We start from the raw sequence: 25,646 nt of genomic DNA on the forward strand, positions 1-25,646 counted from the left end.
TTTCTGAACCTGAGGTCCTCCCCGCCCCAAAACAGTTTTTTAAGTACATAAAAATTTGGGCCTAGATATCAATTCTTCCAAGTTTACATTTTCCGAGAACTTGGTGCCATGATTAATCATATACTTGATCGAGGGTCCAGGGTTCAAGTCCCAAAGGAAAAAAAAAATTCATATACTTGATCAAAGTAACGCCACTCAAAGACATTTTAGAAACTGTCATCACATATAGATAATAAATAGAGGAGGCCGGGTGCAATGGCTCACGCCTGTAATTCCAGACCTTAGGGAGCCCGAGGTGGGCGGATCACTTGAGACCAGGAGTTTTGAGATCAGCCTGGCCAACATGGCGAAGCCCCGTCTCCACTAAAAATACAGAAATCAGCTGGGCGTGGTGGCACGTGCCTGTAATCCCAGCTACTTGAGAGGCTGAGGCAGGAGAATCGCTTGAACCTGGGAAGTAGAGGTTGCAGTGAGCCCAGATGGTGCCACGGCGCTCCAGCCTGGGTAATAGAACGAGACTGTGTCCCAATCAATCAATTAGCGAAAATTAGCCCGGCATGGTGGTGCACACCTGTAATCCCAGCTACTCAGGAGGCTGAGGCAGGAGAATCGCTTGAACCCAGGAGGCGGCGGTTGCAGTGAGCCAAGATCGTGCCGCTGCATTCCGGCCTGGGGAACAGAGCGAGACTTCATCTCAAAGAAAAGAAAAACAAAACAAAAGAAAAAGGAAAATAAATAGGAAATTATTACGTATGTTTCTTCTCTAGCCAGAAACTGGCTTGCACCAAGTATTTACTTTTTAAAAAACTCTCTAATGAAAACAACGAAGAGAAAAAGAGAAAACAAAGCTTTAAATCTAAAGTCAAAGATGTGCAGAGGAAATGAAAAATGAGGTTGCACACACAGGTGGTTTATTGAACAGCCACTGCTCGTTTTGACATATATATATGTATAAATACATATACCACCTGCAAAAGGTGATAACTTTAAGGATCTTACACTTTTGTAGTGTTCACGACAAAACTGAAACACTGCATATATTTTAAAAAACCTAACATTTCGTTTTCCAAAGATAATTTAGGATACTGAAGATGCAAAGCTACTTTACCTCCAAATGTGTGTGCTGTATATGTTGGTTAGTAAAACAAAATCAGAGTAGGTCATTACAGAAGTGGAGTGAAAACTTCCCAGAATAAAATACTTCCTCAAGTGATGATGAACCTGTCAACTTGCAAATGTACATCTCCCTTACAGTTCTGGGTATAAGAACCACAGGCAGTTCGTAGCTGAAATGTGCCAGAGGGCAGATTTGTTTAAGGGCTAAGAGTCTGGAAGCTTTGTTCTAGTAAATGCGCAACTGCTGTTTAACAGGGCGTTTTCTTTGTTTTTAAATGTCTTTTTTAAAAGGAGACAGACAAGTCTTAAGAGTTAGTATACAAGACAAGAGGTCTGTCTGAAGACAATTACTAATTCAGAGGTCTTTAGATCTTCCTGCTGTTTGTCGCGGGTTAAGGAAATAGAGGACAGGACACTAAAAGGGGAAGAGACAAATCGTCCAGAGACACACACCCCTCGGAAACAGTCCTCCAGCTTTGCGAACAGATTTTTAGAGCCCTCCCTTCAACATACCTGGTCAAGTCTAGAAAGCCCGGGGAAAGGGATGACCATGGTCGCTTCGGAGGCAGCCAGGACTAGGAGCGGAGTCGGGGTTCCTCATTTACCCCGCCCCCCACCCCGAGAGGACCCCCATCTTCTCTCCCCGCTACACTGGACGCGCGCCCTATTCCCCGCTCGACCCCAGGCGGCCGGCGGCCCCAACTGAGCCCCAAACACAAGCGTCGGGCACCCGGGCTCCACCCGCCCCTTTCGGCCTGGGTCCCTGGGTAATGACCCTTCTCCCGCAGCCCAGTTCTAAGGAAAAGGGTCGGAACTGGAGAAAACCGCCATAACCGCCAAGCGCCCCTCGCCGCCGCCACGGAGACGAGGGGACTCCCGCCCGGCTCTTCACACCCACCTGCCTCCTCCCGCGGCCCCTGCGCCGGCTCCCGCGGCCCCGCCGCCGCCAGAACCAGCTCCCGGCCGCAGCGCCATCTTGCTCCGGGCCTGCCGCTGCCGCTGCCGCTGCCTTCGCCGCCGCCACTTTAGCAGCAGCTGTCAACTGAAGACAGCCACTTCCGGGGCAAACACCAGGCCCCACCGCGCCGCGGACCGGGCGATGGGGCGGGGCCGCGCGCCCACGTGACTCCTCCGGCCCTCGAGGCGGCTTGGCGCGCCCTCGGCACGTGACCCGGCGCCGCGATGGGTCCCCGAGGTTCAATTCTAGCTCTCGGGCTGGTGGGGCGGTCGCGGGCGCCTCTCCAAGGGAGCTGATTCATTGTCTGGCAGGGCCCTCTGCAGGGCCCAGCTGGCCACCGAGTGGCAAAGCGCCGTTGGCCCTCCGTTTGAAAACCATGATCTCGGTTTAGTGGAAAGAGTAGGCGGAGTCCCGTTTTAAACTAGACGGTGGGACACTGGTGTTTTTATTATTACCCTTTACACAAGGAACAGATAGGTCCTGAAGGGATAGTCTCACAGCACTGATTAGTGATCAGTTCTCCCTCCTTTCCCTGGAACTCGACAGCTTCATGTTGGCACCCATCACAGACGCTGAAGGCATTTAAAATTTATCAACCAAGAGCACAAAAACCCAACCCACATAAAAAAAAAATCTCCAAGGTGTACTACTCGTTTGGTTCTGTCATCCTGCCACTCATAGTCCCTTTGTTTTTCCTATTCTTGCAGGCAAGTTGCAAAACAGAGCTTTTTTGAAAGCAGTTCATAATTACTCTGAAGCTATTTCGGCATATTTCTGTGATTTTTTTTTTTTTTTTTTTTTTGAGACAGAGTCTTGGTCTGTTGTCCAGGCTGTAGTGCAGTGGCATGATCATGGCTCACAGCAGCCTCAATCTCCTGGGCTGAAGTGATCCTCTAGCCTCAGCCTCCTGAGTAGCTGGGACTACAGGCATGCACCACCACGCCAGGCCAATTTCTTTTGTAGAGATAGGATCTATGTTGCCCACACCGGTCTCAAACTCCTGGGCTCAAGCTATGCTCCCACCTTGGCCTCCCAGTGCCAGGATGTGAGCCACCACGCCTGGCCTGTGATTTTTGTTCCTCTTCTTTGCCTATTGATTTTTACATTTGCAGGATTCAACTCAGGATGTCAGCCTTCCATAACAACCTGTCTGGGTTAGATGCCCTCCTGTGATGCTTTAGCATCATGGCCTTACATCTAACACAGCACTTGCCACACTAGTCATGTGCTACATGATGATGTTTTGGTCAGCCACAGATAGCAGATACAATTTTGGTGGGATGAGAAGTGGAGGTGGAAGACAGAGAGATTGATGATCCTAACCTTTTGTAGACCTAGCATAATGTGTTTGTGCCTTAGTTTTTAACAAAAAAGCTTAAAAGTAAACAGTAAAATTTAGCAAAAGAAAAAACTTCTAAAAAAGGATACAAAGAAAAAATTTTTTTACAGCTGTACGTTTGCATTTTAAGCTAAGTGTTATTACAAGAGTGAGAAAGTCTAAAAAGGCCAGGTGCAGTGGCTCACCTGAGGTCAGGAGTTTGTGACCAGCCTGGACAACATGGTGAAACCCCATCTCTACTAAAAATATAAAAATGAGTTGGGTGTGGTGGCACACGCCTGCAGTCCCAGCAACTCAGAAGGGTGAAGCAGGAGAATCACTTGAACCCAGGAGGCAGAGGTTGCAGTGAGCTGAGATCATGCCACTGTACTCAAGTCTGGGTGACGGAGCAAGACTCCCATCTAAAAAAAAAAAAAAAGAAGAAAGAAAATCTAAAAAACCCAATCTGGACAACAAGCAAGACCTCGTCTCGTCTCTACAAAAATAAAAAATAAAAAAATTAACTGAGTTTGGTGGCCTGCACCAATAGTATCAGCTACTTGAGAAGCTGAGGTTGGAGGATCACTTGGGCCTAAGAGGTCGAGGCTGCAGTAAGCCATGATTGTGCCACTGAACTCCAGACTAGGTAACAGACCCTGTTTCTCAAAAAAGAGAAAAACAAAATCTTATAAAGTAAAAAAGTTAACAGTAAGCTAATTTATTGAAGAAAAAATGTTATATATATGTATATTATACACACACACACATATACATAGATATATATACATATTTTTTCTTCTTTTCTTTTTTGAGACAGTCTGCTCTGTCTCCCAGGCTGGAGTGCAGTGGTGCAATCTCGGCTCACTATAACCTCCACCTCCCAGCTTCAAGCAATTCTCCTGCTTCAGCCTCCTGATTAGCTGGGACTACAGGTGCATGCCACCACACCTAGCTAACATTTTTTTGCATTTTTTCTTTAGTAGAGATGGGGTTTTGCCATGTTGCCCAGGCTGGACTTGAACTCCTGAGCTCAGATGATCTGCCCACCTAGGCCTCCCAAAGTATTAGGATTACAGGTGTGAGCCACCATGCCTGGCCAAAAAAAATTTTTTAATAAATTTAGTATAGGCTAAGCATGCAATGTTTATAACAGTCTACAGTAGGGTATGTTCCAACTGCCTACAGCATTCAGGACACTAACATGCTGTATGGGTTTGTAGCCTCGGAGCAATAGACTGCACCATATAGCCTAGGCATACAATAGGCTATACCATCTAGGTTTGTGGAAGTATAAAACATGATGTTCACCTAATGATACAATCACCTAAGGATGTGTTTCTCAGAATGTATCTCTGTCATTAAGTGATGCGTGACTATATTTTTTCCTTTACTTTATCTCTAACATTATATTGTAAGGGTAGGCACTGTGTTATTAAGCCTGTATTCCTAACAAAATCTATGTTTGTTAAAGGAACATTTATTGTGAGTTTATGATGTGTCAGGCACAGTGCTAGGTACTTCCAATTTGAGACATAATTTCATAGATGAAAACACTGAAACTCTGAGAAATTAAGAACTTATTCAAAGTCACTCAGCTGGCAAATGGCTTGTACCAGTATACCTACCTCTAGTATATACACTGAGTAAAGGATCTGTTTGCATGAACAAACAAAAAATTCATATTCTTGTAAGTATTTTTATACCCTGTACCAGTAGGTCTTTCTTTAAATAAATTCTGAAGATGAACAATTTCTGTCCCATCTAAAATATTCAAAACAAAGTCCACCTGTTCTGACTCTAGAATAAAAAGCTACGAATAGAGGAAATAAGTAAGTTGAATTCAAATGCTGCTGAGAATACTTCTATGGTCACACTGATAACATTCATGTCATTCTTAGGCACCAGTCTTACTGTGTATGAAGTCAATTTTTCATTCCATTACATAGAACTTATATTTAAGAAAAATCTAATGGCCAATAGTCTCCAACACCATATGATCATAATCCTTTAGCTTAGGCACAGATCTGCTTACCAGATGAGGAGCCATCAACCTAAGGGAAGATAAGATGTAAGAGAATGAAGACAGAGGTATATCAAGTAACAGGAATGTTCTTCCTTATCAGGATAAAATGTTTATCAGTACTCAAATAAAATAATCTTAAGTGGAAAGAGACAGGAGAGAGCATGGTTAAATGATGGAAAATGAAGCAAGGGAGAAGCTGATCATGATCCTGTGCAATATTATGACAGCTGAGGTATTAAGTGTCCAATACAAGGATACTTAATAAACCAAAGAATTTTAAATCCCAGGGAACTTGAATAACCAGCCACAGAAGAGGCCATCAACAAATTAGGAAATATTAAGAGAGCAGCAGGTTTCTTCTTGGTAGACAGCCCATACTACCATCCACAAAAAAAGTGAGGGGTCGAAGGGGTATTTAATGTGAAGGCTTTATTTGGAATTTCTGTTCCAGATGCCTCTCCATAACATTCATCACACCTTCCTTCACATTGGAAGGGAAAAGTCCTTAAGAGTTCCCCACATTTGGGTGATATTTTTTAGCATAAACTTTTGTTCTTCTATAAGAAGTAACTCTCTGGATTCAAACCATAGAAATGTCAATGAATGTTATTTCCATTGTATAATCATTTAAAAGTCAACTACAGGTGCAGCGGCTTGTGCCTATAATCTCAGCTACTCAGGAGGCTGAGGCATGATGATTGCATGAGGTCAGGAGTTCAAGACCAACCAGGGCAACATAGGGAGATCCCATCTCTCGAGAAAAAAAAACAAGGCACCTACAAATTGAAATTGACTTGAAAGTTTAGGATCATTTTTCACCAGTCCGTGTGCTTGTAGTTGATTTCAAATGTTTGGTACAGGTGGACTGTAAGACTTCAAGTATTCCATGAGAACAACATTCATGCTGGGATCATAAAATTGCATTTCTGGGACACTGTTTTTAAAGTCTGTTTTTTAATTTTTGTCTTCAAGAGCTACTTTCTTCTTGCTGTTCTGACGAGTGACCTTTTTCCTGTGAAGAGGAAAGTAAGGAAAACTAAATAAATTCTAGATATATTTACTTTCTATAACCCTACCACTAGTTTAATAAACATTTACTGAAACCTACTGTATATTAAATAATGAGGCACTAGAAACACAAAGATGCATTAGACATGGTCTCTGCCCTTTAGAAAATCACAATCACCTAAGTGAGGCAGAACCATCACAGTAAACTACATGACTACATGGTATGATAGACAGATTTGGACCCTGACCTAAGGGTTCATATTGATCCAGTGCCTACTAAGTGCTAGACTCTGTTATTGAGTGCTTTACATGTATTAACTGGCGTAATCTTCCTAACAACTTATGAGTATTCTATTATTATCCTCTGTTTACAGATGAGGAAAATGAGGCACAGAGTGGTTAAGTAACTTGTCAGTATCACTCATTGAAGAAAGGGAAAAGCTGATCACATAATCCATGTTAGACATGAATCCTATCTGTCTGATCCTATAGCCTAGTGAAGGTTGAATGTCATTAACTAAGCGGTAACAGGTAAAGGAACAAAGTTTTCAGAAAATAATCAGTGTTTGCAAACTATTATTACAGTAATACAAAGTTCTTTGGTGTACATTAACTCATATAATTCCAAATCCCAACTCCACACAGGGAAGTAGATATTAGAACCAGTTCTCTGGCCGGGTACGGTGGCTCATGCCTATAATCCTAGCACTCTGGGAAGCTGAGACGGGTGGATCACAATGTCAAGAGATCGAGACCATTCTGGTCAACATGGTGAAACCCCGTCTCTACTAAAAATACAAAAACTAGCTGGGCATGGTGGCGCACGACTGTAGTCCCACCTACTCGGGAGGCTAAGGCAGGAGAATTGCTTGAATCCGGGAAACGGAGGTTGCGGTGAGCCAAGATTGTGCCATTGCACTCCAGCCTGGGTAACGAGCGAAACTCCGTCTCAAAAATAAATAAGTAAATAAATAGAACCAGTTCTTCTGACTCCAAATCCAGTTCCTCCCCACTCCCTGCAGGGGGCCGAGTTTGTGGTACCTGAAGTGAGGTCCACTAGGCCACAAGGATTCAGGTTTGTGGCTCAACGGGGAAGTTGGGGCTGAAGATACAACCTTAAGAGCTATCAGCATAGAGGTATGAGCTGAGCCTATAGAGATGGGTGGGATCATTAAGGGAACATCAATAGTGTAGAGGTAAGCCAGAGTTGGATCACGATGGGTCTTGCTTGTATGCTATGTTAAATAGTATGGCCTTTACATGTGAGGAAAATGGAGACACAACCAAAGCACCTTAAGCAGGGGGCTGATATGACAAGATTTATACCAGTGTCTTCAAAGTCTTAGTACAAATTTAAGTTTTAATGACCTCAGAAGTAGGCTGGTGCAGTGGTTCATGCCTGTAACTCCAGCACTTTGGGGGACCGAGGCAGACAGATTGCTTGAGTCCAGGAGTTTGAGACCAGCCTGGGCAACATGGCAAACCCCATCTCTACTAAAAATACAAAAAAGTAGTCAGCCATGGTGGCCCAAGCCTGTAGTCCCAGCTTCTCGGGGGGCTGAGGTGGGAGGACTGCTTGAGCCCAGGAGGTCAAGGCTGCAATGAGCCCTGATTGTGCCATTGCATTCCAGTCTGGGTGACATGAGTGAGACTCTGTCTCCAAAAACAAACAAAAATCCCCAGAAGTATAAATGCTACAGACTTATTTAAAAAAGCATTTAAAGTATGATTATTTAAAATACTGATATATCTTATTAAAATTCAACATAGTCACCATCTTATGTTCTAGCTGATTTTTGACCTTTGTAAAAAATTTTATCAGTTGCTGCTCAGTGCCTGAAAGGACAGCACTTGTTATCTTGGCTTTTTTTTTTTTTTTTTTTTTTTTTTTGAGACGGAGTTTTGCTCTTGTTACCCAGGCTGGAGTGCAATGGCGCGATCTCGGCTCACCGCAACCTCCGCCTCCCGGGTTCAGGCAATTCTCCTGCCCCAGCCTCCTGAGTCGCTGGGATTACAGGCACGCGCCACCATGCCCAGCTAATTTTTTGTATTTTTAGTAGAGACGGGGTTTCACCATGTTGACCAGGATGGTCTCGATCTCTTGACCTCGTGATCCACCCGCCTCAGCCTCCCAAAGTGCTGGGATTACAGGCTTGAGCCACCGCGCCCGGCTGTTATCTTGGCTTTAAGACTATCCAAAGAGTAATGCATGCACAACAGTTCTGATGTGACCCACTCCTCTCCCACCAACAAGAAAAAGACTATTAAGACAGATTAGGTGACCGAGGTAGCCAAGCATGACAAGGTTCTCTACCAGTCCATCAGTCTAAGTGTCACCGAGAAACCGTTGCCATAAAAAATTAAAATTCAAAAATGTTGGCCAGGTGCAGTGGCTTACACTTGTAATCCCAGTACTTTGGGCAGATCACATGAGGCCAGGAGTTCAAAGACCAGCCTGGCCAACATGGTGAAACCCTGTCTCTACTAAAAATACAAAAATTAGCTGGGTGTGGTGGTGGGCGCCTGTAATCTCAGCTACCCCGGAGGCTGAGACACGATAACTGCTTGAACCACGGACGTGGAGGTTGCAGTGAGCTGAGATTGAACCACTGCACTCCGGCCTGGGTGACATGGTGGCAGAGCAAGACTCCATCTCAAAAAAAAAAGTGAATGTGAATAATTCCCAAAACTGAAAAAGTTCAAATGGAATTAAAAGGACTAATACTTTTTTCAGTTTGTAGCACTTATCCTTTCCAAGTTATTAAAACTTGGAAATACAATAAAATTTTGGGACACCATATACATTGTATATTTGAACTTTTATTCCTCATAGTCAATACCAACATGTGAGGACTCTTGTTCCACATATTTACAAACTACACGCTAATTTTCATGCCTTTGTTCATGTTGTTCCCGTCTCCATGCCTAAAATTTACCTATCCTTATAGTTTTTCTTGAAACTTCTGTAACCACACCAATTCACAATCATCTTTCCCTTCTCTAAACTCTTATTTAAAAACTAGTCTCTAATTTTCTTTCACGTACATGAGTCTTCTTTCCCTAACTTCAGGAAAAGAGTCTCATTTTATACAGTCTCATCTGAATACCCGATCACCACCAAGTACCTTGCAAGACAACTTGGTAAGTGCCTACTAGTTGATGGAGACAGTTTTTTTTTTTTTTTTTTAATGACGTCTACGGAACAGATGTGAGGTAACTGGAGATAAGTATTAGCTTATTTCACAATGATAATATCCTAGGTAGCACTGTCAGGGAAAAAAAAAACACAATAAATTATAGACTTGGACAATTCTATTAGAGTAAATAATAACCTGGTCCTGGTAGAATTTGAAGAGTGCCATTTTCCTTAAATAGTGGAAACAGTATTACTGTTCAGAATATCTTGGCCTATCCTTTTTAAAATACAAAGCTTCCTAGTACTACTGGGCAAAATAAGGTAGCCTGTATGTATGCTAAAAGTCTATGCTTTAATATCCTCATAAAACTCAGCTAAGATAGCACAAATGTACCCAAGTAATACTTTTTACAGTTGTTACAACGTGCATCTGCATAAGCCTAAGGCTATATTGAAATCCTGCCCAGAATATGGAGCTTCAAGGAAGACTAGATCCATGTGAATCAATGGTCCTAATTATTGGCTTTAGTAGCATGTCCTAATGCGGGCTGTGTAGAGAAGGTGGGCAGTACAATTCTAATTTACAGTGAATTGAAATCGTATTTTCCAAGATGGAAAAAAAACAGATCATTAACATATTGATACAGAAAAATTCCAACATTAAAACAAATTCCCAGCTGGGCACGGTGGCTCACACATGTAATCCCAGCACTTGGGAAGGCTGAGGTGGGTGGATCACCTGAGATCAGGAGTTTAAGAACAGCCTGGCCAACATGGTGAAACTCTGTCTCTACTAAAAATACAAAAAAATTAGCTGGGCATGGTGGCAGGCACCTGTAATCCCAGCTACTTGGGAGGCTGAGTTAGGAGAATCGTTTGAACCTGGGAGGCAGAGGTTGCAGTGAGCCGAGACCACACCATTGCACTCCAGACTGGGTGACAGTGCAAGACTCTGTCTCAAAAAAACAAACAAACAAAAAACCAAATCCCCCAATTACAGGCAACCTAAAATACAGTAGACTGTAGTATCAATTCTACTTCTAAAAAACTACCCTAATGAAAAATAATGCCTACTATAACTTTATGATGGTGTCAAACAGCCATTTTTCTTACCACATACTTACCGTTTATCCTTAGCTTTTTCTAAGAAATATTTTGGAGTTGTACTAATGCTCTCCCTTTCCAATGGTTTCTTTATCATCTTTTTCTTTTGTTTGCTGAAAGTTACAAAGTAAAAGAGGAAACAAATTAAGTGCACTTCAATTAGAAGAGCTAAAGTTAAAATTAGTTTTGATCCTTGATCACAAAATTGATTTTTTAAAACCATTTACTGGTTTAAGGTGGGGCTGGATTTACTTTAATAAATAATCACCTAATAGCATTTAGAGAGCTAGCTCAAAGGGATGATAAATTCAGTCAATTTTTAAAAAACTACTGATGCCGGGTGCTCACGCCTGTAATCCCAGCACTTTGGGCGGCCAAAGTGGGCGGATCACCTGAGGTCGGGAGTTCGAGACTAGCCTGACCAACTGGAGAAACCCCGTCTCTAATAAAAATACAAAAAGTTAGCTGGACGTGGTAATGCATTCCTATAATCCCAGCTATGCGGGAGGCTAAGGTAGGGGAATCGCCTGAACCTGGGAGGCGAAGGTTGTGGTGAGCCAAAATCACACCATTGCACTCCAGCCTGGGCAACAAAAGCAAAACTCTGTCCAAAAAAAAAAAAAAAAAAAAAAAAAAAGCTACTGGCTGTGATTAAAATATGTCCTGTGCCAACCTTATATACTGTGTCAACAAGTATCAGAGTTTGACTTTGATCAATTAACTTTTTTTATCAGTTTTATGAACTAAAATAATTCTCAGCATATTTCACTTACACTGAACAGGTTTTAAAAGCATCTGAGGCCAGGTGCAGTGGCTCACGCCTGAAATCCCAGCACTTTGGGAGGCCTAGGTGGGTGGATCACAAGGTCAAGAGATCAAGACCATCCTATCTAACACAGTGAAACCCCATCTTCACTAAAAAATACAAAAAATTAGCCAGGCATGGTGGCAGTCGGCTGCAGTCCCAGCTGCTTGGGAGGCTGAGGCAGGAAAATCGCTTGAATCCGGGAGGCGGAGGTTGCAGTGAGCTAAGATTGTTCCACTGCACTCCAGACTGGGTGACAGAGTGAGACTCCATCTCAAAAATAAAGAAAGAATCTGAATACTTAAAATTTCAAGGATAAGGCTGGGTGTGGTAGCCACACCTGCAATCCCAGCACTTTGGGAGGCCAAGGTGGGCAGATCACTTGAGGTCAAGAGTTTGAGACCAGCCTGGCCAACATGGTGAAACCCCATCTCTACTAAAAATACAAACATTAACTGGGTGTGGTGGCGCACACCTGTAATTCCAGTGACTTGGGAGGCTGAGGCAGTAGAACTGCTTAAACCCGGGAGGCGGAGGTTGCAGTGAGCCAAGACTTCATCTCAAGAAAACAAAAACAAACAAACAAAAAAAATCAAAGGATAAAAAACTGGCAAGGAAATAAAATATAATATTCACAAATAAGCAGTTTTGGGCTGGGTGCAGTGACTCATGCCTGTAATCCTAGCATTTTGGGAGGCTAAGATATAAGACAGCAGGATCACTTGAGGCCAGGAGTTCGAGTCTAGCCTGGCCAACACAGCAAGACCCCATCTCGACTCCCCCCAAAACTAAAAAATATTAGGCATGGTGGTGCATGCCTGTAGTTGCAGCTACCCATGGGGCTGAGGAAGGAGGATTACTTGAGCCCAGGAGGTCAAGGCTACAGTGAGCTGTGATCATGCCACTACATTCCAGTGTGGGCAATAGAGCAAAAAAAAAAGAATGTATATACAAAGAGACAGAGAGACAAAGATCCAGGTAAATTCAAGATTGTACCTTAGTAGTTTCTGAAAACCTTTTATGTATTCTGGTACAGGACACCCGGCCTGCTGTATAACATTGGCAACGCTGAAAAAGGAACCCATAAACATAAACTTGTATCTTGCTAAACTGATGCTTATGTATGTAAACCCTCTGCACAACGTAAAAGGGAACTAAAACTACACAAAGTAATCCACAAAGTATTCTGATATATTACCAATTATCACCTGATGTAAGCACATTGGATTACTGACAGAACTACCCACTGAGCTAAAATTAATGCACTGATGAGTAACTATATATAGCAGCTACTTCAACATTTATCAAGCCCTACAAAGCTGGTAAACTCAGTCTTGGAGGAAGCATTGACCGAAGCCAGTGTCAAGCTTAAATTCATTAAGTGACAGTGCCTACTAGAGTGTTGGCACTGTTGCAAGTTTTTGTGTAAAGTAACTTCTTCACTCTTCGCAAGAAACCTGTATAGTAAATACTATCACTATCCTCATTTCACAGACGGAAAGCTGAAGTACATAGTTACACTAACGTTTGGGTCACCAGATTCACATGCTTGGAGTTTCTGAGGCATCTGGTGGATCTAGGTTGTTGGAATATACCTCTCTACACTGCACATTTGAATCTGTTCAAAGAGATACAAAGGCTGACAGGTGGCAGAGCCAAAGCTCAGAAAGCACGATCAAAAGCTTTACCAAAACAGATAAACAGATCTAAGTACAAACCCCCTTTGGCCAAAACTAGATTTCATTTCCTAGAAATGTAAAATGTTTAAAGAAAAGGAAAAAAAAAAAAAGAAAGTAGAAATGTAAAGTGTTATCAATCATCATCAACCAAAAATTGCTGTAGGCAGTCAAAATGCAGGAAACTCATCTTCTACATGAAAATCTATGATGATGGACTTAAGACCTGATATTGTGAAAGTATATCATATATACTCTGGCTTCAAAGGGCCACAATTACATGATATTAGAATGTGCTAGTTTTTCCTATATGGCAAATACATATAAAACTAGAACTAAATATAAAACTCTAGTTGCCCCTAAGAGGAATGGGAAAGATGTACCATGGTAAGAGATAATGCTGGCCGGGAGCAGTGGCTCATGCCTGTAATCCCAGCACTTTGGGAGGCCGAGGTGGGTGGATCATTTGATGTTAGGAGTTTGATTCTATCTTGCCCAACGTGGTGGGACTGTCTCTACTATAAATACAAAAATTAACCTGGTGTGGTGGCAGGCACCTATAACCCCAGGTACTCAGGAGTTGAGGCAGGAGAATCGCTTAAACCCGGGAGGCAGAGGGTGCAGTGAGCCGAGATTGTGCCACTGCACTCCAGCCTGGGTGACAGAGACGCTGTCTCAAAAAAAAAAAAAAAAAAAAGAGAGAGAGATAATGCTGACTGGCTTGTAGAGACTCAGGGATTAACTAATTTTAAATTATTCACTAATTTTAAAACCTTAATATTACATAGTAGGTAACATCAACTGATGGCCATTCAAAGAGTCCTGTGAGTCTGAAACTTACAATGAATATTCTACTTTGAATATGTATTTCCAAATTTCAATAATGGTAGGGCAAAAACAAGGCCCTTTGGTCATTTTTCCTTTCCCACCTTTCCTATGGCTAAAATTTGGTTGACTAACACTATTATCAGCAGAATTTGGGACATAGCCATTATCTCTTAATTGAATCCAATTTTGCCAGTTTCACACTAGGTTATTTTTTCTAATTTACCTTCTTAATAATGGTTTATCATCTTCAGTGAAAAATGTAATTGCTTTTCCCTTATTCCCTGCTCTTCCAGTTCGACCTAAGAAAAATCAGACCATTTAAAAACACATTATTTTGCGAAATTTATTTATAGAAGTCACTGGATTTTCATAGCACTAAGAAAGGACCATGTGTGCAGGGAATAGCAGAGGTGCTAAGACAGATCAGTGGGTGACAGAGGGAAAGGAAAAAAGGCAACTCACCTATCCTGTGGATATATTCCACTGAGCTGGTTGGAAAGTCATAGTTGATCACCAGGTTCACACCTTTAAAATCAATCCCTCTTGCGAGCAAGGCTGTACAAATCAGAACCCAGATTTTTCCTGCTCTGAAACTGTAGACAGTGTTATCTCTCTGGTTAACAGAATACATATTAAATTGCTTTAGAATGAAAACAGGTACTTCATAAATTTTATGCCAATAATTTAAAATTAAATAGTTCTTCTGATTTTCAAAGTATACATTTGACTTTACCTGTTGCTGTGTTCTCTCTGCATGAATAACATCCACATTAATACCTTCATATATGAGCTCATGAAAAAGCTCTTTAGCCCTTTCAATGGACTGAACAAAAACAAGAACAGGTGGATTGAAACCCTAAAACAAAGAAGGCAAAAATTGGCACATATAACTCAATCAAAAATACAGCTGGTCAGTATTTCATAATATGATTGTAGCTCTCTAAAGAACTCAATTCAATTTAGTGTACTTTCTGGGCCAAATTTCTTGGGCCAGTAGTCTAACTCTGCCTCCATCTTCCTCAACATTCTCTCTAACTGGTTATTTTCACTCAACTTGAACTATACTCTCCATCTTGCTAATTCCAATAATCTTGTCTAATCAATCCCCCTGCACCCTCCTGCAATAACAGATGCCCAAACTCTGAATAATCATCTCTTGACTCCTGTGCTTCAGAACTTTTTTTGGTTCTGCTTAAAGTGAAATAAATATCTTTTTAATTCATTGGGTTTTTCTGGGTGAAATTAATTTTTACTCTTATGGATTTAGGGGTACAAGTGCAGTTATGTTACACGGATATATTGCATAGGGGTGAAATCTGGGCTTTTAGTTGTACCCATCACCCCAGTGGTGTACACTGTACCCAACAGGTGGTATTTCATCCCTCATTAACACATTATTTATCCTAATTATGGTACTCTGCCCAAGCTTAGTCCTCCGTTCTCAGTTCTTTCAACATCATCTTTATCTTATTGAGTTGAATCTCTACTACTGGGCATAAACAAATTATTTTTTTACTACATCTGACATCTGTGTATCCAAGCAAACTAGTTTTACATTTATACTATCAAACCCTTACTCTCTCTCAAACCAGCTTCCTATCTTTTTAACTGTTCAAATTAGAGTTTCTTAGCCTTTTTATGATGGTTTACACACCTCCTTTGGAATCTAATGAAGGCTAAGAACTTTCTTGTAAGTAACCACTCATTCACACAAAATCTTACATACAATTTTAGAGGGTTTGCAGACCTCCCAAAGCTCATACGTGGCTAAAAATCTCTGGTGTATGTTCTCCAAGTGAATATCCTAGAAATCCTTAAATTTCCTCGTGCCAAGTAATTTTTTTTTTTTTTTAGACAGAGTCTCGCTCTGTTGCCAGGGTGGAGTGCAGTGGTGCAATCTCAGCTAACTGCAACCTCTGCCTCCCAGATGCAAGTGATTCTCTTGCCTCAGCCTCCCGAGTAGCCGGGAATACAGGCACACACCACCATGCCCAGCTAATTTTTGCATTTTTAGAAGAGACAGGGTTTCACTATGTGGGCCAGGATGGTCTTGATCTCTTGACCTCCTGATCCACTTGCACTGGCCTCCCAAAGTGCTGGGATTAGAGGCATGAGCCACTGTGCCCAGCCAATTCTTTTAAGAATATTAAAACTTCAGCAGGGCACGGTGGCTCACGCCGGTGATCCGAGCACTTTGGGAGGCCACGGCGGGCGGATGACCTGCAGTTGAGGGTTCAAGACCAGCCTGACCAACATAGAGAAACCCCATCTCTACTAGAAATACAAAGTTAGCTGGTGTGTGGTGGCACATGCCTGTGATCCCAGCTGCTTGGGAGGCTAAAGCAAGAGAATCGCTTGAACCTGGGAGGTGGAGGTTGAGCCAAGATGGCGCCATTGCACTCCAGCCTGGGTAGCAAGAGCAAAACTCATTCTCAAAAAAAAAAAAAAAAAAATATTAAAACTTCTACCCAAGTAGGCTGGCTCCAGAGTCCATGCTCTTAACCACTAAAGCAAACCATTTCTATAGTCACCAGGTACTTGCAAACCTTTCCCTTTCAATCTCCAACTCTACTTAATGTTTCACCACTAAGGCTGCTGCCCTTATTTCTTCCTCACCTCTGCCTAACCTAGTTTAAAAGCCTGATTGGTCTCCTTACTTTCAGTCTTTTCCCTTACATATTACTGTTTAACTACCTTTCCTTAAAAATTATGTAGCCACATGCTTCAAAAATATCCTGATCCAAACTTTCCTGTAACCTGGTTTTCTTTAATTCCATACCATAAACGGTTTGCCTTAGACAGGTAACTGCTTCATTAGTCTTCAAACACATGGTGTTCACTTCTACCTCTTAAGGCTTTACTCAAGCTGCTCCCAGAGCCATCAATACTCTTTCCCTCCACCTTTTATCCTGAAAATCCTTCAAGGATCAGTTTAGTAGCATTTCTTCTATAAGGCTCAACCAATTCTGTTCACCCTTATGACTCCATTATGACTATATGGATGCTTAAAAAAGTACTCCTTAGCCCTTTATGACACTTTATCAGAAACTATCTTACGTAAGTATATTTATCTTATCCCTCTAAATAAGACTAAGTTCCAGGGGCAGGGCTTAAGAGATTTCTTGTATTGTCCAGCACTGACACCTCAGTACTTAACTTTTTAACTATGGCTTCTACTCAGTACTTCCTGAAAGGATATAAACAGAAAACCCCACTCAGTGTCCTACTATGCCCCAGTTCTTCTATAAGAAACCAGCAGGGGAATGGAGAGGGCAAATGCGGAAAAATGAGATTCTCAGGGGGCATCAGGTAGATCATTCCCTCGCCTACTCTGAGCTGCAAAAAGACAACTTACCATGTTCTGAGAGGCAAGCTTCTTTCCCTTGGGATAAAAGTTGGGACAATATACTTCTTAACAATTTACTGCTGGATTACTAAATACGACGCAGGATGATCGTATCGTTGGCACAATGCACTTTCTTATTAATTTACCAATGGATTACTGAATACAAGGCAAGATGATGATGATACAGTGCTACCACTGTAATAGCCTCCTACCAGTAATATAAGACTTGACGAACTTTACCAAAATTCAAGAAGTTAATCCACATATACCTTTTTAACAAGTTCTCTCATGGCCAGAAGTTTTCCAGTCTCAGATCCGACAAAGAGAAGCTCTTGTTCTACAGTTTCTACTGCAGAATTCCTGAGAATAAAATACATCTTGTAGTTTGTAAGAGGCAATTTTTGCTTATCCCCGACGAACTCTAAATAAAAAAATTTACACACAACTCCAACAAAATCAACTTTTCCACTGTCAATAAGTACTTAATTATTTATGCCTTAACTTGAAGATAAAACTGTTATTTTTAAATGCTTTCTTGTAATTTAAAAAATATCTTGAAATGCCACCCATTAAAACTTATGTTTCAGTCATAAATTTTCATGTATTTGATTACTTAATTACAAAAAATTTCTAACTATAAAATTATTGAGTAAAACAATGAAAACATTTTAAAGATTGTTATTACATATGGTTAAACTTTTTTCATAATGATTAGCAAAGATTTATTTACAGACCGATAGTTGAGAGTGAGATATATTAAGGCTTTATACTCTATAAGATGTTGCAATGTACTATATTGTATCATAAATATTTTTTCCCATTATTGTCAGCCTTTAAATTATGTTCACAGTGAACTTATTCTGCTTTCCTCTATTTTTTTTTTTTTTTTTTTTTTTTGAGATGGAGTCTCTCTCTGTTGCCCAGGCTGGAGTGCAATGGCACAATCTCGGCTCACTGCAACCTCCACCTCCCAGGTTCAAGAGATTCTCCAGACTCAGCCGCCTGAGCAGTTGGGATTACAGGTGTCCGCCACCAAGCTCAGCTGATTTTTGTATTTTTAGTAGATACAGGGTTTTACCATGTTGGTCAGGCTGGTCTCGAACTCCTGACCTCATGATCTGCCCGTCTCGGCCTCCCAAAGTGCTAGGATTACAGGCATGAGCTACTGTGCCTGGCCTCCTCTATTTTTTTTTTTTGAGATGGAGTCTCCCCTCTGTCACCCAGTCTGGAGTGCAGTGGTGCCATCCTGGCCCACTGCAACCTCCACCTCCCAGGTTCAAGCAATTCTCTTGCCTTGGCCTCCCAAGTAGCTAGGATTATAGGCATGTGCCACCACTCCCAACTAGTTTTTATATTTTTGGTAGAGACGGGGTTTCGCCATGCTGGTCAGGCTGGTGTCAAACTCTTGACCTCATGTGATCTGCCTGTCTTGGCCTCCACAAGTGCTGGGATTACAGGTGTAAGCCCTTTCACTGGCTGTACTTTCTTCTTATACACAGGAATTTTAGGTTTAAAACAGAGTATTCTTTACTGTTCCACTGGCTACATTTTCACTTAATTTGGTATTACAAACACTTTTTCATATAGCTACAGTCTTCCTACATCATTTCCAGGGTTATGTAATAATCCATCAAGTAGCAATATCATAATTTCTTTAAACTTTTTTCTATCACTGAGCATTTATTTAGCATAACATGCTCCCCAAAGTATTTTTAAAAGGAAATGTAAATCAAGTGGCTCAGTAACATCAGATTCTTCCTCTTTGGTCTATTTATTTAAGCCATCAAAGAAACTGAATCTTCTACGTAGCCACAGAGCTCATGTTATACTCTGTGGATGGGAAGAAAAAAAAAAAAACACCTAAAAGCATGATGACAGGAATGTTAATATGACAATCTAAGAACCTCCTTTTGGATTACTCTAAAATAGAAGATCCTTAAACATTCTCGGCTTAAAAGAACACATTTCAAGTAGTAAAACTCTCTCCCTTGTTAGTCAGGCCAAGAAACCTATCTCCTTCAGTCTTAAGAAAAGACTTGTATTAAAAAAAAATCAACGGGATAATGTTGAAAAACAAATACCTTGCTCCAATGGACACACTGATGACATTGTCCAGGTTGAGTTTGCACCACTGTTCAACGTCATATGCAAAAGTTGCACTGAACATAGCTCTTCTGACCTTGTGGGATGTGCAGGCCAGGAAGATGGAAGCCAGCTGGTCTCTGAATCCAGTTTTGCCATCTTCAAACAGTTTATCTGATTCGTCTACTACAAGCCACTCAACACTAAGAAATAACAAAACACCTTGTGCATATTGAACTGAAAGATCCAAGACACTTCACTACACCATGGGGACAGAGGACACATGAGGAAGTCCCACCCCGCCACCATGTAAGATGTCCCTTGCTTCCTCTTCTGCCATGACTGTAAGTTTCCTAAGGCCTCCCAGTCATGCCCCCGACTTGTGAGTCAATTAAACCCTCCTTTCTTTATAAATTACCCAGTTGCAGGTAGTTCTTTAGAGCAACATGAAAACAGACTAACACAGCAGGAAAAAGGTAAAAACAAGATAAATATAGCTCAATGTATCTATTCCAATAGCCTCAAAGATACGTTCCATTAACAACAGAGCTTTTCATAAACTTGATTAACTCCATCACCATTGCTGAAAGACACAAAAAGGCCTAGGGGAATTCTGTACTAACTGCTTATCAAAATGTGTAACTTTCTTCTAGACCAGATAGTTCTCTTTTCTAAGAGTTTTAAAAAAATCATTATTCTTAGTGCCAACACTGACTGAAGGGAGCAAATAGCAAGCTCCAAAGGGCAAAAATATAAGCAGTGGAAGACAAAATAGAATCAACTAAGAGAAAAACATACATGAAAGACACGAAAATATCATCTGTACCTTGTTAGGTCGATTCCTGGGGGATCTTGCTTTAATAAATAGATTAGTCGATTTGGAGTAGTCACAAGAATATCTATAGGAAAAACAAATAGTAGAAATTGCAAAAACAAGATTTAACTCTCTTGAACTAGCAATTAAGCCTCCTCAATTTCAGTTAATAACCTGAAGTGGGAAGTAGTCATAATCAACAACAGAAAACTATTATATTCCTACTTTCCTTTGAGTATATTTGAGCAGCCTTTTCAATTCTTTTTTTTTTTTTTTTTTTTTTGAGACAGGGTCTTGCTCTGTCACCTAGGCTGGATGAAATATAATAGCTCACTGCATGCAACCTTGAACTCCTGGGCTCAAGAGATCCTCTGGCATCAGGATTCTGAGTAGCTGGGACTACAGGCACTGCACCAGGCTAATTTTTTTCTTACTTTTATTTTTTATAGAAACAGGCTCTCCCTATGTTGCCCAGGCTGGTCTCGAACTCTTAGACTCTAACAATCTCCTTGGCCTCAGCCTCTCAAAATGGATTACAGGCATGAGCCACCACACCCAGCCTCTTCTCAATTTCTAAGAGGCAAGAACAATTTGATTTTCAAACCTTTCTTTTCCTCCAGTAAAATTCTTTTTTTAAAATGGAATTTTATGCAGAGGCCCAAGAATTAAAAAAAAAAAACAAAAAAAAAACAACCAAACAGATGAAAGCTTTTCTCCAAGTGGATGATGTCAAAAAACAAAAAGAAAAACAGATGAAAGCAGATTCTCTGGCTGATAAAAGGGTGGGGATGTGAGCCATTCTTTTTGTTTTTTTTTAAGATAGGGGTCTCACTCTGTTGCTCAGGAACACAGTGGTGCAATCACAGCTCATGGCACCCTTGAACTCCTGGACTCAAGTGATCTTCCCGCCTCAGCCTGCGAAGTAGCTAGGAGTATAGGTGCACACCACCATGCATGGCTAATTTTTTTTTTTTAGTTTTAAAATTTCTTTTAGGGATAGAGTCTCACTATGTTGCCCAGGCTGGTCCCAAACTCCTGGCCTCAAGCAATCCTCCCACCTCAGCTTCTCCACATCTGTAGCTGGGATTAAAGGTGTGAGTCACTTCACCCAGCTATGCATGCCATTCTTATCTGCCAGAGTATTTCCACGGCAGATTAAAAATCAGTGGTATAAATCAGAATTTTTTGGCCTCAGCACTGTTACCATTTTGGACCAGCTAATGCTTCATTGCAGCGGACTGTCTTGTGCATTGCAGAATGTTTAATAGCATTCTTGGCTATAGACTAGCAGCACTTCTCCCCAGCTGTGACAATTAAAAATGTCTCCAGATTATTGCTAAATGTCCCTGTGATAAAAGGTAGGGGGCAAGATTGTCCCTAGTTGAGAACTACTGGTATATATTTATGTATAGCTTCTCAGTAGAATGAGAAGGGGATCTCTCTAGTTCTTCTAAAATTCAAATTTTATACATACATGACTATACTTTAACAACTCTTACATAGCAATTGGGATATTTATAATTTCCAGATTCCTTTACATGCTCTACATCCCATGCATGAATTCCTTACCAAACTTCTTAGATGATTTAGGTCCAAATTTCTTGGCTGCCACTGCTGCTTTGTGAATCATGTGTATCCTGAATCCTGTTCCGTCAGAAATTTTTATTAACTCTCTGTGAATCTTAAAAAAAAAAAAAAAAAAAAAAAGATAAAAACGTTAGCTGCTAACATACTTGGACAAGATGTATACTCTTCTTTTACATAATTAATAAATTTATTACCAATCCATGAATATCTGAAATTAAACTCATAATAATCTGTAAATTAACCTGAAGTCTCAGCATTTTGAAACATCCATACCTAACACAAGTCACTAATTTCTTCAGGTGGAGTAAACTAGTTCCCAGAGATAAAACTAACCTGCTACGTACTGTTTTCAGAATACAGTACTATTGGCTTGGTGCCAGGTCTCACACCTGAAATCCCAGCACTCTGAAAGGCCAAGGTGGGTGGATCACTTGAGACCAGGAGTTGGAGACCAGTCTGGCCAACGTGGTGAAACCCCATCTCTACTAAAAATACAAAAATAATTAGCCAGGCATGATGGCGTGAGCCTGCAATCCCAGCTACTTAAGAGGCTAAAGTAGGAGAATCACTTGAACCTGGGAGGCGGAAGTTGCAGTGAGCCGAGGTTGTACCACTGCGCTCCAGCCTGGGCCACCAGAGCGTGACTGTCTCAAAAAAAAAAAAACAAAAAACAAAAAAAACAGTACTATTACAAGACGATTTCATACTTGATATGTGTTTTATATTATGCACATTGGGAGGGTGGAACTGATCCTGGTATAATTTTCCTTTCTCAAAAAAAACTGAGATGAGTCAAGCACAATGACTGATGCCTACAAACCCTGTACTTTGGTAGGCCAAGGCGGGAGGATCACTTGAATCCAGGAGTTCAAGACCAGCCTGGGCAACATAGGGAGACCTTGTTTCCACAAAAAGAAAAAAAACCAGGTGCAGTGGCATGTGCCTGTAGTCCCAGTTACTCAAGAGGGTGAGATGGGAGATCTCTTGAGCTGGGAGTTTGAGGTTGCAGTAGCCATGATCACAACACTGCATGCCAGCTTGGGCAAGAGTAAGAATATGGGGCTAAAAACAACCAAATAAATAAATAAAAACCAAAACAAAGATAAGTTTTATTTCTTTTTTTTTTTTGAGATGGAGTCTCACTCTTGTCGCCCAGACTGAAGTGCAGTGGCGTGATCTCAGCTCACTGCAACCTCTGCCTTCCAGGTTCAAGCGATACTCCTGCCTCAGCCTCCTGAGTATCTAGGATTACAGGTGCCCACCATCACACCCGGCTAATTTTTTGTATTTTTTTTTAGTAGAGAGGGGGTTTCACCATGTTGGCCAGGCTGGTCTCAAACTCCTGACCTCAAGTGATCCGCCTGCCTCGGCCTCCCAAAGTGCTGGGATTACAGGCGTGAGCCACCGTGCCCAGCCAAGTTTTTTTTTTTTTTTTTTGGATGAGAAAAATAAATGTCCAAGAAGGACTGTATTTCAGTAGCCTTTCAACTTCAAAGACCCTAAAGCATTTACCAAAGAAGTGTAAATATGAAAATCACTGTGAAACTTATAGAAAGACTTAAATTTTGACTTGCCCATATGGAGTAAGATCCAGAGCACTGTGCTATGTAGAGAATACTTGATCATGACAGAAGACATGGTCCTTACTCTTTTTATTACCTTCGAATAAGAAAGATCACTGAAGTAAACTAAATGCCAATCACACTCTTTTCAAAAGCTACAAGTCATACCTGGCTGGCAAGTTCTCGTGTTGGTGATATAATCAGGGCTCTGAAGCCTTTATTTGCTGGCTGTTTCAGCTGCATTAAAATAGGAATGCTAAAAGCTAGTGTTTTTCCAGATCCAGTTGGAGCAGAAGCCAGAAGTTCCCGACCCTAAAAACATAGGGCATATTAAATATTACAAAGAAAAGTACATAAATTTTTCAGATCCTGGTCAAATGCTGCTACCAGCCATAGAAAAAAAGCAAATAAAATTTTACATAATGAATCCAATCATTCAAGTCGTATTTGCTTTCCTAACATCATCCATCCATGCCACCATCACCCCAACAAAGTTTCTGAGCATTGCCCCCAAATTCCCTTTGAATGGATGTAAAGAATGTGGATAACTAAAATCCAAAGATAATCCATAACCTAAGTTATGTCCTTAATTTCAATTTTTCTTTTCCACTAAACTATTGTCAAAATAAAACTATAAAACCAACTTTTTGTCCTGGTATCTGTATTGCTCAATCACTAGGGAAGGTTTTATTAAATAACAGAATGGCTGAAGGTCAGAAATAAAAAATGGCAATGATCTGAGGGACAGAGTATTTATAGGAGACAATTTTCAAAAAGTCACTGTGATTTTTAAAACTTTAAACTAAAGCCATGATAGAAACAATCTTAAACAAAAATTAAAAGAAAATATACTATAACATGAGTCAACAGCATCATTTAAATGTATGAATGTATTCTCATTTCAGCTCTTGAAGAAAATGAAAAGGACTAGTATAGACGAAAAGGTATCTTACATCCTTTGAACTGAAGGCCATCTCAGTTATATGGGGAAAAAACCCAACTCTCATTGCTATAAAAACAAGCCACAGAGAAACTTAATGTCCAAAAACCTAAGTTAATTCAGATTTCTACCAACAAGTTAATTCAGATTTCTACCAACAAGTGACTGGATAACAAGTTGTGGTAAATTCATACAACATACTACTACTCAGTAACAAACTATTGATGTATGTATGCACGAATCTCAAAAGCATTACACAAAACAAAAGAAACCAGAAATAAAAGATTAATGTGTGATTTCACTCATATAAAACTCTAGAACAGGCACAAGAAACATACAGCAGTAGAAATCAAAACAGTAGTTACCTCTGATCAGGGGTGGGGTGAAGACTCAATGGAAAGGGCACAAGAAAACTGTCTGGGGTAATATATATGTTCTACATCTTCACTGGAGTGGCGGCTACACAGGGTTTGCATTGCTGAAACTCACTGGGCACTTAAAAATCTATGCATTTTATTGTATGTAAAATATACTTTGGGAAAAACAGTAAGTCAGGTTATATACAAGAACTTTAGAAACCATCTATATTTCTGGAACAGTTCCTGGGCATTATAAACTAAATAAATAACGAATGAATAGAACATAATCCCCATTCTCCAAGGGGTTACACAATAGGAAAATGAAAAAGGTAAGTATGATGGGGCAAATACACAGTAGTGTAAAATATAATAAATGTTGCAAGGAAAAGAACGCACCAAAAACCATGGAGAATTGCTGTGTAGGGCAAGGGTACTGGTAAATGAAAAAGATCACATCTAGGTGGAGTGATCAAGACAACTTTTATGGAGGCACAGGGATTTGAGATGAACCTTAAAAGCAAGTAGGCAGGATTTTAACAGGGAGATAATGTGGAAAGACAGATTTCAAGGAGACAGGGAAGACAATGAGCAAACACACAGAGGAAGGAATGCCATAGGCATTCTAGATCTTCATACTCACATGCAGCATAACTGGGATGGCTTGCATTTGGATTGGTGTAGGCATTTGGAAACCTGCATCTAGAATGTTCTGAAGTAGTCGAGAATTGATTTTATATTCCTGGTCAAGTTGCTGAAATGTAGCAATTGGGTCAGGAAGATCGGTTCCTTGGACATGAATTTTGTGTTTATTCCGCAAGAAGTTTATCTGAAAAGTGAAGTAAAGAGGCCACCATAGATATGGCCAAATAATTGTTTTCTCAGATGTTATAAAGCAACATTAACTGTTTCTGGGATAACCTTTAGCAGCATATTAAACTTTTCGGTTAAATCCAAGCCCCAAAATATCACAGATATTAGGTGTAA

The 25,646-nt window shown here is 40.8% G+C and overlaps 2 protein-coding genes across 17 annotated transcripts in view; both read right to left on the minus strand.

Moving 5' to 3' along the window:
* The window catches only part of SYNRG (synergin gamma), a 94,538-nt gene extending 92,299 nt beyond the window's left edge, over positions 1-2,239 (minus strand). For 9 of the 15 annotated variants that reach the window (XM_032280814.1, XM_032280809.1, XM_032280803.1 and 6 more), the window contains exon 1: positions 2,015-2,239. In XM_032280814.1, coding sequence (XP_032136705.1) covers positions 2,015-2,091 — 77 coding nt within the window. In that variant the 5' untranslated portion in view covers positions 2,092-2,239. The remainder of the gene's footprint in view (positions 1-2,014) is intronic. The other 6 variants (XM_032280801.1, XM_032280811.1, XM_032280804.1 and 3 more) reach the window with 4 other exon arrangements.
* Positions 2,240-5,825: 3,586 nt separating this feature from the next.
* DDX52 (DExD-box helicase 52) overlaps positions 5,826-25,646 on the minus strand; it is a 34,437-nt gene continuing 14,616 nt past the window's right edge. The window contains exons 4-15 of one of the 2 annotated variants that reach the window (XM_032280817.1): positions 25,303-25,488; positions 23,532-23,675; positions 21,784-21,895; positions 20,227-20,299; positions 19,400-19,603; positions 17,588-17,678; positions 14,706-14,828; positions 14,435-14,585; positions 14,196-14,271; positions 12,465-12,536; positions 10,684-10,776; positions 5,826-6,427 (exon numbers count right to left, since the gene is read on the minus strand). In XM_032280817.1, coding sequence (XP_032136708.1) covers positions 6,370-6,427; positions 10,684-10,776; positions 12,465-12,536; positions 14,196-14,271; positions 14,435-14,585; positions 14,706-14,828; positions 17,588-17,678; positions 19,400-19,603; positions 20,227-20,299; positions 21,784-21,895; positions 23,532-23,675; positions 25,303-25,488 — 1,383 coding nt within the window. In that variant the 3' untranslated portion in view covers positions 5,826-6,369. The remainder of the gene's footprint in view (positions 6,428-10,683; positions 10,777-12,464; positions 12,537-14,195; positions 14,272-14,434; positions 14,586-14,705; positions 14,829-17,587; positions 17,679-19,399; positions 19,604-20,226; positions 20,300-21,783; positions 21,896-23,531; positions 23,676-25,302; positions 25,489-25,646) is intronic. The other variant, XM_032280818.1, reaches the window with a different exon arrangement.

Source organism: Sapajus apella, unplaced genomic scaffold (assembly GCF_009761245.1).
Source record: "Sapajus apella isolate SASKATOON/1434 unplaced genomic scaffold, GSC_monkey_1.0 scaffold12, whole genome shotgun sequence".
In the NCBI taxonomy this organism is placed as follows: Eukaryota; Metazoa; Chordata; class Mammalia; order Primates; family Cebidae; genus Sapajus; species Sapajus apella.